Here is a 14,469-nt window from a genome sequence, read left to right on the forward strand (position 1 = left end):
AGATTGCTTGGGGGGTGAGAGGGCTGGTGTTGAAAGGCCAGCAAAGAAAACCTGGGAGATCCTAGCTTGGTCAAAGCACTGGATAACTTTTGAACTCCCACCAAGTAAATCTTTCATCAACGATTTCTGCAGCAAAAATATTGTTGAAAAGTATTTATTTACACTATAGTCATAAACCATCCATTATCTGAATTTTGGTTAGTGGTTTTGCGTTAGAATAAATCATTTCTATTTCCACAACTATTAAGAGCTAATAACCAAACAAGTCAGCTCCAGTAATATTATTTACATTCTTATCTGCAATTCAACTACAAAGGTAACACTTTTAAGTCACAAAACAGAGCATACAAAAATATACTTTCTAAAAAAAAATCCAAATATTAATAGGCAGAAATATACAGCCATACTAAACCCAGGGAGTGATTTTTTTTTCCATAGTAAGGCAACCCATTTACATGCAGACCCTTTAACATTGTCTACATCACACAAGGCACCAAGGACACTTCCAACACAACTGCATGCATCCTAGTTTCAGAGAATATATGTACATCCCCCTTTAAATAAGTTAATCTCTGACTCATTTCAGGAGATCATAAATGCTTTTTTTCCCGAAGGTTCAGAACTTGGAGAACAGTGCACATCAAAAATACACAAAATCTGAGTGGATATACACTGAAAAAATAGTCTTTACACTTCTCAAACAACTCAAAAAGGAGCAGATATTGCTATGTCCCTCCCATCACATTGCACTTCCGTTCTCTGAGTTTATAATACATATTGCTTAAAGGGTTGGAATGACTAGATAAGCTTTGATTCACTGTTCTAGGGCCACAGAATGCAGCATAAAGGCCATGCTTCATTCACTGTACAGCATCCCCAAATCAGTCCCAAGCCATAAAGTGCACATCAGCTTTGCTTCTTTTTGCTGCCCCCACCTGAAGGGATCAGCATCTCCCAACCTACTATTGTAGAAAAAGTCTCAAATCAACTCTGACATCCAGAGTCAAAACCTGTAATGGGATAAGATATGAGAGAAGGGAAGCAAAACCTAGTCAAACAACCCTTTAAAGCAGGGTCAGGCCTCAGCCCTCTAGGCCAGGGACCCCACCCAACACCCTTCTGCACCTCCCCATTATCTTAGGGTGATAGTCAACCCACCTAAGAGACACTAAAGTGGGCTAAGTTTTAGGAAGGACCTGTTTCTAAGTGAAAAGGGGGCAGTGCTGGGCTCCACCTAGGCCCTTCGCCCTGGAAGGGAGAGGGGGGCAGGAAAGGGTGGTAGTGTTTGTTGTGCAGTTGAAGTGGACCAGTGGACGAAGAGCCTCCGGGGCCTCAAGGAGCTGGTGTGTCAGCCTGAGTCTCATTCAAGGTGTCCGGGTCCGAGAGGAGCAAGGGGCGAGGGACCCGCCGCCGATAGTGCCACTGTTGCTGCTGCACAGGGCCCCCCCAGCCTGCGTGCCTCCAGTGCAAGAGGCTGCGGAGGCAGCTGGCACGGATGAGGAAGGCGCACTGCTTTTGCGCTCCTTCTGTCTCAGGTGGATCTTGGTGTGGCGCTTCCTCTCGTCACTCCGGGCGAACTTGCGGCCGCAGTAGTCACAGGCAAAGGGCTTCTCGCCAGTGTGAGTGCGGATGTGGGTAGTGAGATGGTCACTGCGGCTGAAGTTGCGCATGCAAATCCGACACTGGAAGGGTTTGTGTCCCGTGTGGATGCGGATGTGTCTGGTCAGCTCATCAGAGCGGGAGAAGCGCCGGTCACAGCCTTCTGCTGGGCACGGGTAGGGCCTCTCATGCACTGGGGTCTTGCTAGGCCTGTTGGGGTACTTGCGAGGCCTCAGAATGGGCCGCAGCGGCAGGTGGTGCGGGTTATAGGCGGCAGCAGCGGCTGCTGCCGAGCTGCTGCCAGGCAGCCGGGGTCCCTCACTGCCTCCACTGGCCCCTGGCCCCGCGGCCCCAGCACTGGGACCGGCCAGGGTAAAGTTGCGAATGGTGGAGAGCGGAGTGAGTGGAGGAGGGACTCGCAAGGAGTCCAGGGGGCAGGGAAAGGGTTTGCGGTCTGGGCCAGCTGTACCATGTAGGTCTCTCTGGCACTGTGATGGGAAGAATCCAGGATAGTCCGGGATCATGGGAAAGAGACCTGGGTCCGTGGCTGGCTTAGGGGAGGGGTAGGAAGGAGGCGGTGGGTAGGCCAGGGAGGAGGATGTGGAGGTGGTGGCTGCTGACAGGAATGCCGAGGGGTCCTGGTAGAGGTCTCCTGCGCAGCCAGAGTAAGGAGGAGGTGGTGGCGGTGGAGAGTAGAGATGGTCCAGGTCAGGCTGGGTCTGAGACATGGTGCACACACCCAGGGGTCCTGTGGCCAGTGGGTTGGGGGAGGCAGAGGTGACGCTGGACGAGGCTGTGGTCGAAGCTGGGGAGGTAACCCCTTGCAGGATGCCTGCACTCACAATATTGATGATGCCTTCTGGGTAGCAGCTGGCACCAGGGTACTGGGGGTCAATGGAGAACTTGCCCATGTACGTGAAGGTCTGGTTTCTAGGTGCAGAGACAGGAGCAAAGCTGCTGGGATATGGGAGATCCAAGGACCTCTTCTCTCCAGTCATGTCAATGTTGATCATGCCATCTGGGGAGGGAAAAGAAAGAATGGAGGTGGAGCGATGAGAATGCAGCCAAGAATCCCTTCTCACCCACTCTCACACAGGTCCATTCCCAAAGCCCAGGATCTTAGCATAGTAGAGCTGGGGCAGAGCCCAACAGGTGGAAAAATTGAAGCCTAGGGGACAGTAAGAAGAGGGTAGCCCAGGATCCCACTGTGGCAGCCAATGACAGTCTGGGACTCAAACTACCCAGAAAAGCAGGATGAACTACTCCCAACCCCCACACACAACCATCTGTGGCTCTCCTCCCCAATAAAAACACCCAATAATAGCAACAACAATATTAAAAATTCCCCATCTGCCTGGAACTTCTCTGCCTCTCCTTTGCCTGGGGGTCCCACGGCTGGGGCTCCAGGGCAGACCCTAACCAGAAGACTGATCCCAGCCAGTGCCGCCCGAGAGGGGAGCCTGAGGAAGAGATCAGAGATTTCCTGGATGCTCCCCATCCCCGGCGCTTCCGTCCCTCCCTCTCCCGCTGCGCTACAGCTGACGGCTGCAGGAGGGTATGGGGCTCTGCAGTGGAAGGAATCTATAGGTTTCCTTTCCCTTCCAACCTTCCCGGCCATGCCCAACACCCGCACGCCCTAGCCCGAGGCCAGTGGCGGAGCTTCGAGGAAGGAGCGGGGGCCGCGGGAGACCACTTTCCACTGCATCGCCAAGGAAACCAGCGGCTCCGGTGCCCCCGCGGGCCTCCTTCGCCACCGGGGGGCTGCTTCCCGCCGTTGCCCGCCCTCCACCTCCTCCTCCTCCTTCCCGCCTCGCCAACCCCCTCAACTTGGCGGGCGGCGCGCAGGTGGGGGCGCTCCTTCTGGCCGCACCCGGAACGCGCTCGGAGATTTTCCCCGGGTCGGCTCTGCCCGGGAGGGAGCGGCGGACGCTTTCCTCTGGCGCTTCGCCGCCGCTCGGCTCTCCAGCTCTCCTCCGGAGCCCCGAACTTTCCCGTCACTTTGTCCCTGCCCCGGGAGAGGAAAGGCCGAGGTTCCGCCAGCCCAAGGGCCAGCACAAGCCCCGAAGCCTGGCGGGGCACCTCTTCTACTCTTATCCCTGCGCCCGCAGGGGGCTGGGCGCGCCGCGGCGCACGCCCGCCCGCTCGCTGACGACCTGGTGCATCTGCCCGCGCGCCCAGCTCCAGCGATCTGGTCCTTGCTCCCGCGGGCTCCTCCTGCATCCCGTTCAGTCAACACCATCCACCTCGCACCCAAACCTCTCCTCCAAGTCCTGCACACGCACCGTACCCCACCCACCACTTTCGAGCCGCTTGGGTCCCGGCCCGCGAAGGGGACATGGGGCTTACCTCCGGCCACTCCGTTCATCTGATCAAAGGGGCCTCCCAGTTCGGCATTGGGGAAGATGGTCACCGACGTGGCGGCGAGGTCCTCCACCGGGTAGATGTTGTCAGACAGCTGGTGCACAAAACCACTGAGAGTTACTGGGATTTTGTCTACGGCCTTGGCGGTCATCATTTGCTCCTCGCACAACCTGGAGACCCAACTCCCTCTCTACCTGGAGTGTCAGAGAAGCCGTTTTGGAGAGGGATTGGACTGAGTCTAAGTTGGTACCTCCTTTTGCCCTCCACACTTAAAAGCAACCACAAAAAAAAAAAAAATCCAACAGAAATAAAACTAGCAAAACAAGTTGCTGTTTTTCTAAGAAGAAAAATGACTATTTGCCACTGACTCTTCTCCTGTGTTCCGGCTGGGAAGCCAGGAGTTGCTGGTGTAGTGTTATTATAACAGTCAGTGTGTCCCCTCGCCGAGCTATTAATCAATTGCTGCTCTCTCGGTTAGACGGAAAGTGTTGCTGTAAGTATTTATGGGCAGGTTCTCAATGCCCGTGACGTCGCTGCCCATATATGGACTGAGGAACAGGGCTGGGCCAGGCGGCTTCTTGCCGTCACATGGCCGATTTGCATACAGTCTCGGCAGCGCGGACTCCGCCGGGCTCGCGACTCCCGGCTCTCAGACCGCGGGGAATCGCGGGGGTCTAAGACGCGCAGGCCGAGCCGCAGTCCGGTCCAGGGCGCCGAGCCTAGCGGGGAGCCGGCGCCCCGCGAGTCCGGCTCGGGCCACGGGGGAAGAGCGTGCAGGTCCTAGCTGCGGCGCTACCTCCCGGAGCGGGGAGGAATTCCGGTTCTCCGAGGCTTTCCAAAAAAGGCGAAGATCCGGTGCCGGCGGCTCCGCCTCCCCAGCCCTTGTTTGGGAGCCATTCCGGAAAATTAAACTTCGGAAAGAAACCGAGCGGAGCCGAGACACTACAGTCAAACCCCTACTCACTTTCTTGGCAACTCAAAACCGCAAGCAAAAGGAGGCAGCGAAGAAAAAAAAAAAAAAAAAAGCTGCATGCATTCACGGAAGCTGACTGCTTTTTTCTGAATTACTTGGTGGAAAGAAGTGGCTGGTGATAAGAGTGAATGCGGTATTGCTTTTTTGGAAAGTCTGTTCTATTTATACAGGAGCGAAAACGGAACAGGTTTGGGGTTGTTTGTTTGTTTAAGTATTTCGGGCACCTTGGGGGCTGGTGGGGGTAGACCCTAGGAAGAACAGAATAACTGCGGCGAGCTTCGAGAGAAATCCTCAGCCGGAGACACCCCCCTTCCTCTGCCCGCGCGCTCCCCACCCCCCTTCAGCTGCTGCGCGGAGCGGGCGCCCTTCCCGGCGCGTCTGGGCGGTCGGCTGTGTGGGGGCGTCCAGATGGAGGCTTGGACACTCACCCTGCCCCGCCACGCACGCACACACACACACACACACACTGCTACACTCACACACGCTCCACTTCCGCTACACACACTCCCGCCCCCGCTGCCTTCTTCACACACCCACTCGCACACCTTACGCTACACACCTCCCTGTTGACAGCGCGCCGGGGCGCCCGCCCCGCCGAGCGGGCGCTGGGCTTTGCCGGACAGGATGCTCTGCCAAGACACCCCACCTCACCTTCTCCGGCCGTATGGCCGCGACCGCGGCCCCCGACCCCCGAAAGCCCACACTCTCGGGAAGTGCGCCCTGCCCTCACCCGAGCCCTACTCCACAACACGCACATTTGGAAGAATCTTCTTGCTTTGCCTCGCCAAGAGCCACCTCGGTGAGCTCAGCGAGGTCCTGAGGGACAGCAAACAGCGTCGCTAATGCCAATTTCAGGCCGCCATGACCCCACACGCGTTTCCCTTTTCGAGTAAAAACAAAAAAACAAAAAACACTGACCCCGATGGAAACCTTTCTGGTTAGTTCTCAAAGCAATTTTTTAAAACTTTTCAGAGGTCCAGACAGCGGTGGGTTCTGGCTCGCTGCACGCAACGCTCCTGCCTCCCAGTCCATAGCCGGAGCGCCCCGGGCTTGGCCCGGGCTCCGCCGGAGGCTGGTCCCAGGTGCCCGAGCCGGCGCACCGCCTCCTGCCTGACTCTCTGTACCGCTCAAAGCCACCACGACCTGGGATGGAGAGCGGGGGCAGCCTCTAGGGCCTGGCCCGGCCCGGCCCTTTCCCGCCCCCGGCCCGGGACGGCCGCAGCCTCGTGGGGGCCCGCGCGGGCGAGAGCCACGACGCCACGCCGTGGAGGAAGCGCGGCGCTGCAGGCGGCTCTCCCGCCGCCGCTCACCTGCCGCGGCCGCCGCCGCAGCCGGCCCGCTCTCACCCGGCCCCGCGCGCGGCCGTCAGGGTCCGGGGGCGACTGGGAGCGGGCTATGCTTCTCCACCCAAGGGTCACGTTTCCCCCTGCCCGCCGTGAAATCTTCTCCGGCGGCCGGCCACCTTCCGGACTTCAAACGCCCAGTAAAATTTTGGGAAAGTTTGTCGCTCTCACTGTGCGCTCTTTTCCAATTGGAGATAAAAATAAAAAGAGAAAGAAAGAAAATCGCGGCGAGGTTGGCGCCCTTGTAGATACCCCACCCTCGGCATAAACGTGCAAAGTCCCATTTCGTAAAAAAGAAAAAGAAAGCAAGCTGCGCTCTTACCACGTGCGCCAGCCCGCTCCGCCTGCGCTCGGGCCGGTCCCGCGGCCCCCGCGCTGACCACCGGCAAGACGACGCCTCGGAGGGGAGCCCGACTCGCATCTCCAGCCTTGAATCCGAAAGGGGGGAGGGGGGGAGCCAAATTATGCAAATGTAGTTCCTGGCAGCGGGACTCGGGTTGCGGCCCCCGCCGGCCTCCGAGGTGAGGCACCCACACGCAGCAGGCGCGGGCGCGGCGACTGCTAGAGCTTCGCTCGTCTCCACGCACATGGGCGGGCGGGCGGGCTAGTCTTCGGGGCCGCCCCGCAGCGGGCGCTGCTGCCAACCCTGCCGGCGGTCACCTCGCGCCGCCCGGAGGGGGAGCTCCTGGACGCCCGAGTGCAGGCAGAGCTGTGCGCGGAGGGCAGGACTCAGGCAGGGGACGGCCCGCGCGAAGGGGAGCTTTGCGGTCCTCGAGCTGCTACGTTCCCGAAGGAGGAGGCTGAGTTTGGGGAAGGGGGCCCCACCGAGGAGAGGTGGGCTTGCCTGGCCCGTCTGGCAAGCACTTTACAGTAAGTGGGAGTGACTGACCCTTTGGAATTATTCGGAGCTTTCTAACTCACACCCCACTTCCGAGCTGGGTGTCAGGGCCGCGGTGGGCCTGGGGTTGACTGGGGCAGGGCAACCAATAATCGCAGCGAGGCTGGGCGGGCTCCCGGGAGGGTGCCTGGGGCCAGTCCTGGGAGGCCGTCCCTGAACCGCTGCTGGAAACCGGTCAGTAGATACTTCCTGTAACCATCTTCTTCTTTTTCTTCTTTTTAAAAGAGTAATAATGGAACGAAGTCTAGGTACATTCACTTCAAGCCAGCCACTCTGCGGTAGGTAATAAGAAAGCTAACGTGACTTGCCTAAAGTGATGAGTGGTGGAATCCAAACTTGAAACTGGATCTTCTGACTCCAAGTACAGTGCTCTTGGTCGCTACATCATTCTCTCAGGAAAAGCCCCTTCCGGAAGGGGAACAACTCTTTGAGGATTGAAAGCCTGGTTCCGCCCACTAGAGCAGAAACAGGTCACCTTCGCCAACTGCATCTCTTTTCTTTGGCATTTCTGAGGAGAGGAAAGCTGAGGTCAGGGCTTTCAACGGGCAAGGGCTGCACGACTGTCAGGGACACACACCCCTCCCCCCGGGGGTGAAGGCAGAATTTGAGTTCTTGGGCTCTCCAGACTGTGTTATGGATGGAGTAACTGGGTTGGCACAAAGCCAGCATACTAATAGGCCCTGTAATAGGAGAAGTCAACCCCACAGTATCCTTCCTGGAGGGAGTCAGTGAGAAAACAAGGAGGTAGAGACAATAAAAACTCCGAAGGTGTTTACAGAGTTCTGTACTGTGCTGGGGAGGAGAGTGAGGGAGGAAGGGGGAATGTGGCAGATGAATACAGAGATGTACCATGGTCTCTACTTTTAGGCACTTGAACTTATTCTGATCAAAAAACTGAAAGAGCCAACCCTTGCAAATGCACTGATTCTTAAGTTTCCAAACACAAACAAAACCAAAAAACCCTGAACAAACAAATGCCTTTCTTGAAAACAGAGTTGTCAAAATGCCCAAGTAAACGGGGCACTCCAAGATGAGTCAGGGTTATTAATACCAGTTTCTGATTTGCTTTGTCCTGAATTCCAAACCCAAAAAGTAAAAGAGAAAGGAAAGAGAGGACCATTTAGTAGACTTGCCCCTGCGAGGGAAGGATTAGATGGGAGCAAGGGTGACAGCTTGAGGCTTCTGGCCAGCCCTGACACTCTTCTGTACGTGGCTTCCAGCTTTTTTCCCATGATGTGGACTGAGAATCAAAATCAGCCATAAGGCATATCACAAATAATGTGTTAAGATTTGAATTTTGGTTTATTAAGAAACGTGTGTAACATCAGTAGAGGTTATTCCTATTGTGATGTCGTTTTAATTCACTTCCATTCTGATACTGCTCTGGAGTGGGAAACAGAGTGTCAGAATTGCCCAGAACTGTGGACACACAGGACATTATGGATCCGAACTCGAATGGCATAGAGCATGTGCATCTCAATGAAAATCAGGCTAATGGCAACTCTGCCATCCAGCCACGCCTTTCTTAAAGGTGCCCCTGTGTGCTGAGCAAACTGATAAATGGTTCTCTACATTCAGCATCTCACTGGGCATCTGGTAATCTCAAGAGTTTATAAACCAAGCCCAGATTATGTCAATCAGAGCTGTTGTGAAGCCTGACAGAAAGCAATGTTTCACACCAGTCCAGTGTGCAACCGAAATTGTGTTCTGTTGGCACAAATAACCTGGAGAGGAGGAAATAAGACCCCTATGATTTTATTTTGTAGCAGCGGCCAGCAGCGGCTACACTGGTTTAAGCAGGGGGTGCTCAGTTCATACTAAAGGGTGAACTATGGAGTCAACTTCTTGAACATCTACTATGTATCAAGTGCTATGCCAAATCTTGCGCATACAGTGGTGCCTAAAACCAGGCCTGCTTGCAGTCAGTCACACAAATATACAATTGCAAACAATGGCAATATTTGACCCCAATGAAGGAAAAGGACAAAGGACCCAATCGAGTCTGGAAGGTTGAGGAAGGCTTCTCTGAACCAAGGTCTGAAGGATGAGCAATGACTGAGGAAAGGTCAATGGATAGAGCATTCCCAGGAGAAAGAGCAGGTGTGGAAAGGCCCCAAGGTGGGAGGAGCAAAGCATATTTCCGGAATAAAGAAAGTCCAGCGTGGGTGGAAACCTCCAGGCCGCCTTCCATACCTAGTGCAGTGGAACTGAGGGCAGCCAATACAAGCAGACTCCTTGGAAGCCTCTCTTTAACCTCTCAGGGTCTCTCCTTTTTCTCTGCCATTATCTTTTCTGACTAATGACAATGGCATTATAATTTTAACACTTGAGTTTTTTTTACCACTCAACTTCTGCAAAGGAATGAGAACATGCCAACAAGATTTCAGCAAGAAGAGAGAACATATACAGAAGTGCTTATTGACATCACTATTATGTTTTAGTGACAGTCTTAATGAAATAACATTCCTTAGTTGTCTATTTCTCAATAAGGAAATGACAGACAAAGTGAATTTTGTTCCACTTAAAATGAATAGACTGGAGAAGTGCAGCCCTTCTAGTAAAAACACATCATGTCAAACCTACTGATCACGATACCATTGCTGGCAAAAAATAAAAAGTAAATGAATGCATCATTTATCACAATTGTTGAAAACAAGGCACATATCAACCTAGGGTCCAGGTTAATAAGTGATAGTCCGTCAGTCTGGTCACAAAGGCTCAAAGCAAAATCTTCACTCCAAATCACCCTTTTGAATGCCTTTAAATTTTACCTCTTTCAGCTTACACATTTAAATGTATGAAAAATGAAGTTCACTATAATTTGAGAATTCCTGGATTTTTTTATTGTACATCTCTCTAGACTGCTTACATCACTAGGTTATGGAAAGCAATTTTCCTTTTTCCAAATAACGTCAGACTTCCTATGGAAGCTTTGCTTTTATGTTGAAAAAAAGGAGGAAAAGTCATTGCATCCAGTTGTCAGAACATTTGTTTTGCAGCATTTAAACCAAAAGAAAAAGAAAAATATCAAACATTTCATATTTCAACTGAATAATCTTGGCAAGAATAGTCACTATTTCTTGTGGTTAAGATTAAGAGCTCTGGAGGCCCAGATGGCCTGGATTCAAACCCTAGGTGCTAGATTTATATCCTAATTCTGACAGTACCTGGGTGTGTGTTCTTAGGCAATTTATGTAACTTCTCTGTGCCTCAGTTTCCTCATCTATAAAGTGGACAGAATGATTACATGTATCTCATAGGGTATATTGAGGATTAAACGTAGCAATATATGTAAAGCACACAGCATACTGTTTGGTGCATAGTAAGTATTCATTGTTAGCTTTTAAATTACTACTGTTACTGAACATCTACTGTGTAGACAAACAATGTACCATGTTCTTATAGTTTCATTGCCTTATTCCCCACAATCACCTTGCAAAATAGGGCTGTTTATTCCTATTTCACAGATGAGGGAACTAAGGCTCAGGAAGATACAGAGCTTACCCAAATTCACACAGTTGGGAAGTTACCGAGCCAGAATACAAACTTTATTTTGTCAATTGCCAAAGCCCACATCCCTCAAATGCATCATGTGATACAGAGAATCTTGCAGCGGATAAAAGCAAAAGAGTAGCTATACTTTCAATACTGATATATGAAGCATTTTTTATATTTATTTCCAAATTCCAGAGTTTCAGCTTCCGAGAATAATGATGTCAGCATTACTGAGGAGTTTCAGGTTAGGTTGTAAGGAGAAAAAGGAATCCAGAGAGCAGCAGCTATTGGCATGCAATTTATAACAACCTATGCCTTTGTGGAGAATGTCATCTAAACTTTAAAAGCCAAGATCCACATTGATAACCTAACTGAGATAAAACCTTTTTTCCTCCAGAAAGATCAAAATGCATAACGATAACACTGTTGTTTTTCCAAGGAGGTTTGGAAGTATGGGGTAGATATTTAAAATTTAGGAAGAATGGGTTAGTGAGTGACTGGCAAAATCTGGTGACGGTGCTCCATAAGAAATAGTCCTAGTCCTCGTATAACCTGTGTATGGGACTTGCCTTGTGCTTTGTCTCACGTAGTCTCTAAACTCCCTGAAGGCAGGGACCCCCAAGTGTGCTCCCTGTCTATATTCCAGCAAGCAGAGTTTCTGGAAAAGAGCCTGACTGATAAATCCTCCCAGCAGTGAGAGGAATGAGACCTGGCCTGTCTGAGATTTTCATATGCGATCTTGTCAGAGAGCTCTTAATTAACTAATTCTACCCAGCTCGTGGTGTGGTATGTCTAATGATTTCTCCAGGAGATGTTGGACATCGGAGCAAGGGCAAGGAACCCAGAAAACATCCTCTGAAGGGCTTCTTTTCAGCTATACCCTTTTGGGAAAGTTTAAATCATGAAGTTCCAAGCTGCCACCATCTGTCCTCAGCATAGTGAGTGCCGCTGATGTGGTGGCAGCCAGGAGCAAGGATCACTGTGGAGACATCCACCTAGAAGCCCTTTTCAGGCCAGCCTCCCTCCTGCCTGACCCTGCCCTCCCATGGAGGATAATACATGAAGCTGGGGAATCGAGAGGACTCAGGGCAAGGAGCCCCAAGACCCTCCTTGTGGAGGGTGGAACACCATTGCGGCGGACTGATGGCATTATCTTGGGTTGGCGGTTGATGCTAGGAGGAAGCAACAGTGCCTCCTCTAGTGACATCACTCAAGCCCTGGGAGATAGGCTATTCTTTCCCTGTATCTAATGATACTTCTCATCCATATGTCACAAAGATGTAGAGACATCACATCCCCTCATGCTTGCCCAGAATTTTAAATGGCAACCAGAAAGGCCACAGTGTTTGGAAAGAGAGTTTGAGTTTTCGCTGTCTTGAGTGAGGAGGGTGGTGAGGGCAAAGGGAAAGGATTCAAGGGAGGGAGAATGCCAGACCCCGATACTGAGTGCATCACTGTATGGAAATGCACTAGATTAGGAATCAGGCTCCATGGTGTCTCTTCATCATAATAATATTCTTAATAATAATGATGACTATAAGAGACTCTTAAATACAGAGAACAAACTGAGGGTTGATAGGGGTGGGGGGATGGGGAAAATGGGTGATGGGCATTGAGGAGGGCACTTGTTGGCATGAGCACTGAGTGTTGTATGTAAGTGATAAATCACGGGAATCTGCTCCTGAAGCCAAGAGTATACTATATACACTGTATGTTAGCTAACTTGACAATAAATTATATTCAAAAAAGAAAACCTAAATAAATGGAAGATAGGCCAAAAAAAACTAAAAAAAAAAAAAAAGACTAATATTTACTGGACATTCAAGGATACTAAGCACCCTGCTGACTATGTTGCATTGTCTCTTAGCTTAGCAGCCACACCATGAAGCAGGTATCATTACTCTTTTCACTTCACAGATGAAGAAACTGAGTCACCAAAACCCAAGCCACAGTTAATTGAGCAGAAGTACCAAGATGTAAACCCAAGCAGTCTGACTCCATCCCTTGTCAGCAGGTGCTCTCAGTTCCTACCCTAGCCTGTGTAACTAGACAAGCTACTCAACCTTTCTGAGCCTCAGTTTCCTCATCTTTACAATGGGCCTGAGCATCCCTGCTTTGGCTGCCCTGGGCTGGAATACTGTGGTGAGTCAAAGGGAGACGATTAAGAAAACGTTCTGAAAAGCAGGACACGTACTGCAAATCCATTCACTGTCTTCCAGAGCAATTGTGCAAGTTGCTGGGCCTTGAGTGATAGAGGTAAATATAGATTGGGGTAGGATAGGAGGTGACATTTATGATTCCAGGTCAGGTTCAAGGCATCAACAATTGAACTGCACTACTACTTGTTCACTTGCTGACCAACAGTGGCTCTTCAAAGTGGTCTATTCTCCCACTCCTTCACACTGGAAGGTGGTCCAGATCTGTGTCCTCCTTTTCACTGGAGGATGGGATTGGGGAATATGTCTCCCAGGGGCTCAGGGCCTTTGAGATGAGTGTTTGGCAGATCTGCTTCTCCTGATGCTAGAAAAAAAACAGGCCTAGACACATGGGCACACGACTGCTTGGATCCTAATAATTACTAGAATGTATGTTTCTGCTCAAGGGCTGCTGTGCCTGAGAGAATATGGTGGTTCCAATGTGATCACCACCACAGGGTAACAGAACAATTTCAGTTGATGGCCTTGTAAGCACACAATCAGAAAACATCCCCAGAGACCTGGCAACTCCCAGCCTTCTAGAATTAGAAAGTTTGCTCTTTAAAAATAGGATTATTTAGGCAACAGCCCATGGAAACTTCAAAAAGAGGAAAACTAGAACAACTTAGATTCTTTCTTCTCTCTGTTTAGATTTTATGAAACAAACACCAAAGACCTTTTTAGCCCCTTCATTTGTGACTCAGAAATCCTCAGGGTGAAGGTGCCTTATTTCCTTGCTTTTCCCTGTGCTTATTTCCTTGCTTTTCCCTGTGCTTCAGGTTTTTCATCACAACACTCATATAATGGCAGCTCAAATACAACATTACCAAAACAATGGAAAGTGATATCTGGAAGCCATGTATATATATATTAGGTAAAAGTGTGGTGGTGCCAGTTGAACTGGAATGGGCTTGATTCCCCCCACTCTGCAAATTCTCTAGGGTCTGAAAGCCACTGCTGTGACTTATGAAACTGGCCCACAACACTGGGGTTGCTTAAGCTGGGGCTGCTTAGGCAGGTGAATCAGGGAGCAAGTGAATACATAGGGATGGGCTTTCAAATGCCAGGACAAGCTCATGATGTTCTGTTTATGCATTCAGTGAATATTTATTAAGTACCTACAATGCATCAGGTACTGTGCTTGGTGCTTGGGGTACAGCAGTGAAGAAAATCCCCTGTCTTCATGTAGCTTACCACCTGGAAATTCTTGTGAATTTAATTCCAAGAACCAAAAACATGGGAAATCTCTGTTGGTAGTGTAGTATCTTCCATTATCTACAGCCAGAATCACATTTAAGCCACCTACACTCAGGTACAAATCTCTTGTAAGGCCAATAGAGAAAAAATAACCAAACTTGCTTTAGTAACACATTCTGGTATTTACCATGCTTGCAAGACTTCCTTCAGAGATAGAAAATACCCCTTTTTTATTACGCGTTTTATTTTGTTTTCTCTTCAGGAGACATGAAAGAAGTTAGTCATGATGTTCTGAATAAGAACCAGTCACAGGCTGGAATATAGCACTCGACCTTTCTTGCTTAACATGGTAAAATGTCAGTTCCTATAGCCTGTCCTCAGAATTTTTGCCTTTTGATCCTTCCACCA

The 14,469-nt window shown here is 50.6% G+C and overlaps 1 protein-coding gene across 1 annotated transcript; it reads right to left on the minus strand.

Moving 5' to 3' along the window:
- On the minus strand, positions 1-4,331 carry EGR2 (early growth response 2). Its single transcript, XM_049645106.1, has 2 exons — positions 3,946-4,331; positions 1-2,617 (listed from the first exon to the last, which is right to left on the minus strand). The coding sequence occupies exons 1-2, from the start codon at positions 4,112-4,114 to the stop codon at positions 1,365-1,367; spliced, it is 1,422 nt and encodes a 473-aa protein (XP_049501063.1). The 5' UTR covers positions 4,115-4,331; the 3' UTR covers positions 1-1,364.
- Between the last annotated feature and the right edge of the window lie 10,138 nt (positions 4,332-14,469).

Source organism: Panthera uncia, chromosome D2 (assembly GCF_023721935.1).
Source record: "Panthera uncia isolate 11264 chromosome D2, Puncia_PCG_1.0, whole genome shotgun sequence".
NCBI classification, from domain to species: domain Eukaryota; kingdom Metazoa; phylum Chordata; class Mammalia; order Carnivora; family Felidae; genus Panthera; species Panthera uncia.

Excerpts from the sequence above, each read along its gene's own strand:
- EGR2 (XM_049645106.1), bottom strand. The coding sequence starts at position 4,114 with ATGATGACCGCCAAGGCCGTAGACAAAATCCCAGTAACTCTCAGTGGT. Across the intron at positions 2,618-3,945 it reads GATGAACGGAGTGGCCGGAG|ATGGCATGATCAACATTGAC; the intron begins GTAAGCCCCATG and ends TTCCCTCCCCAG.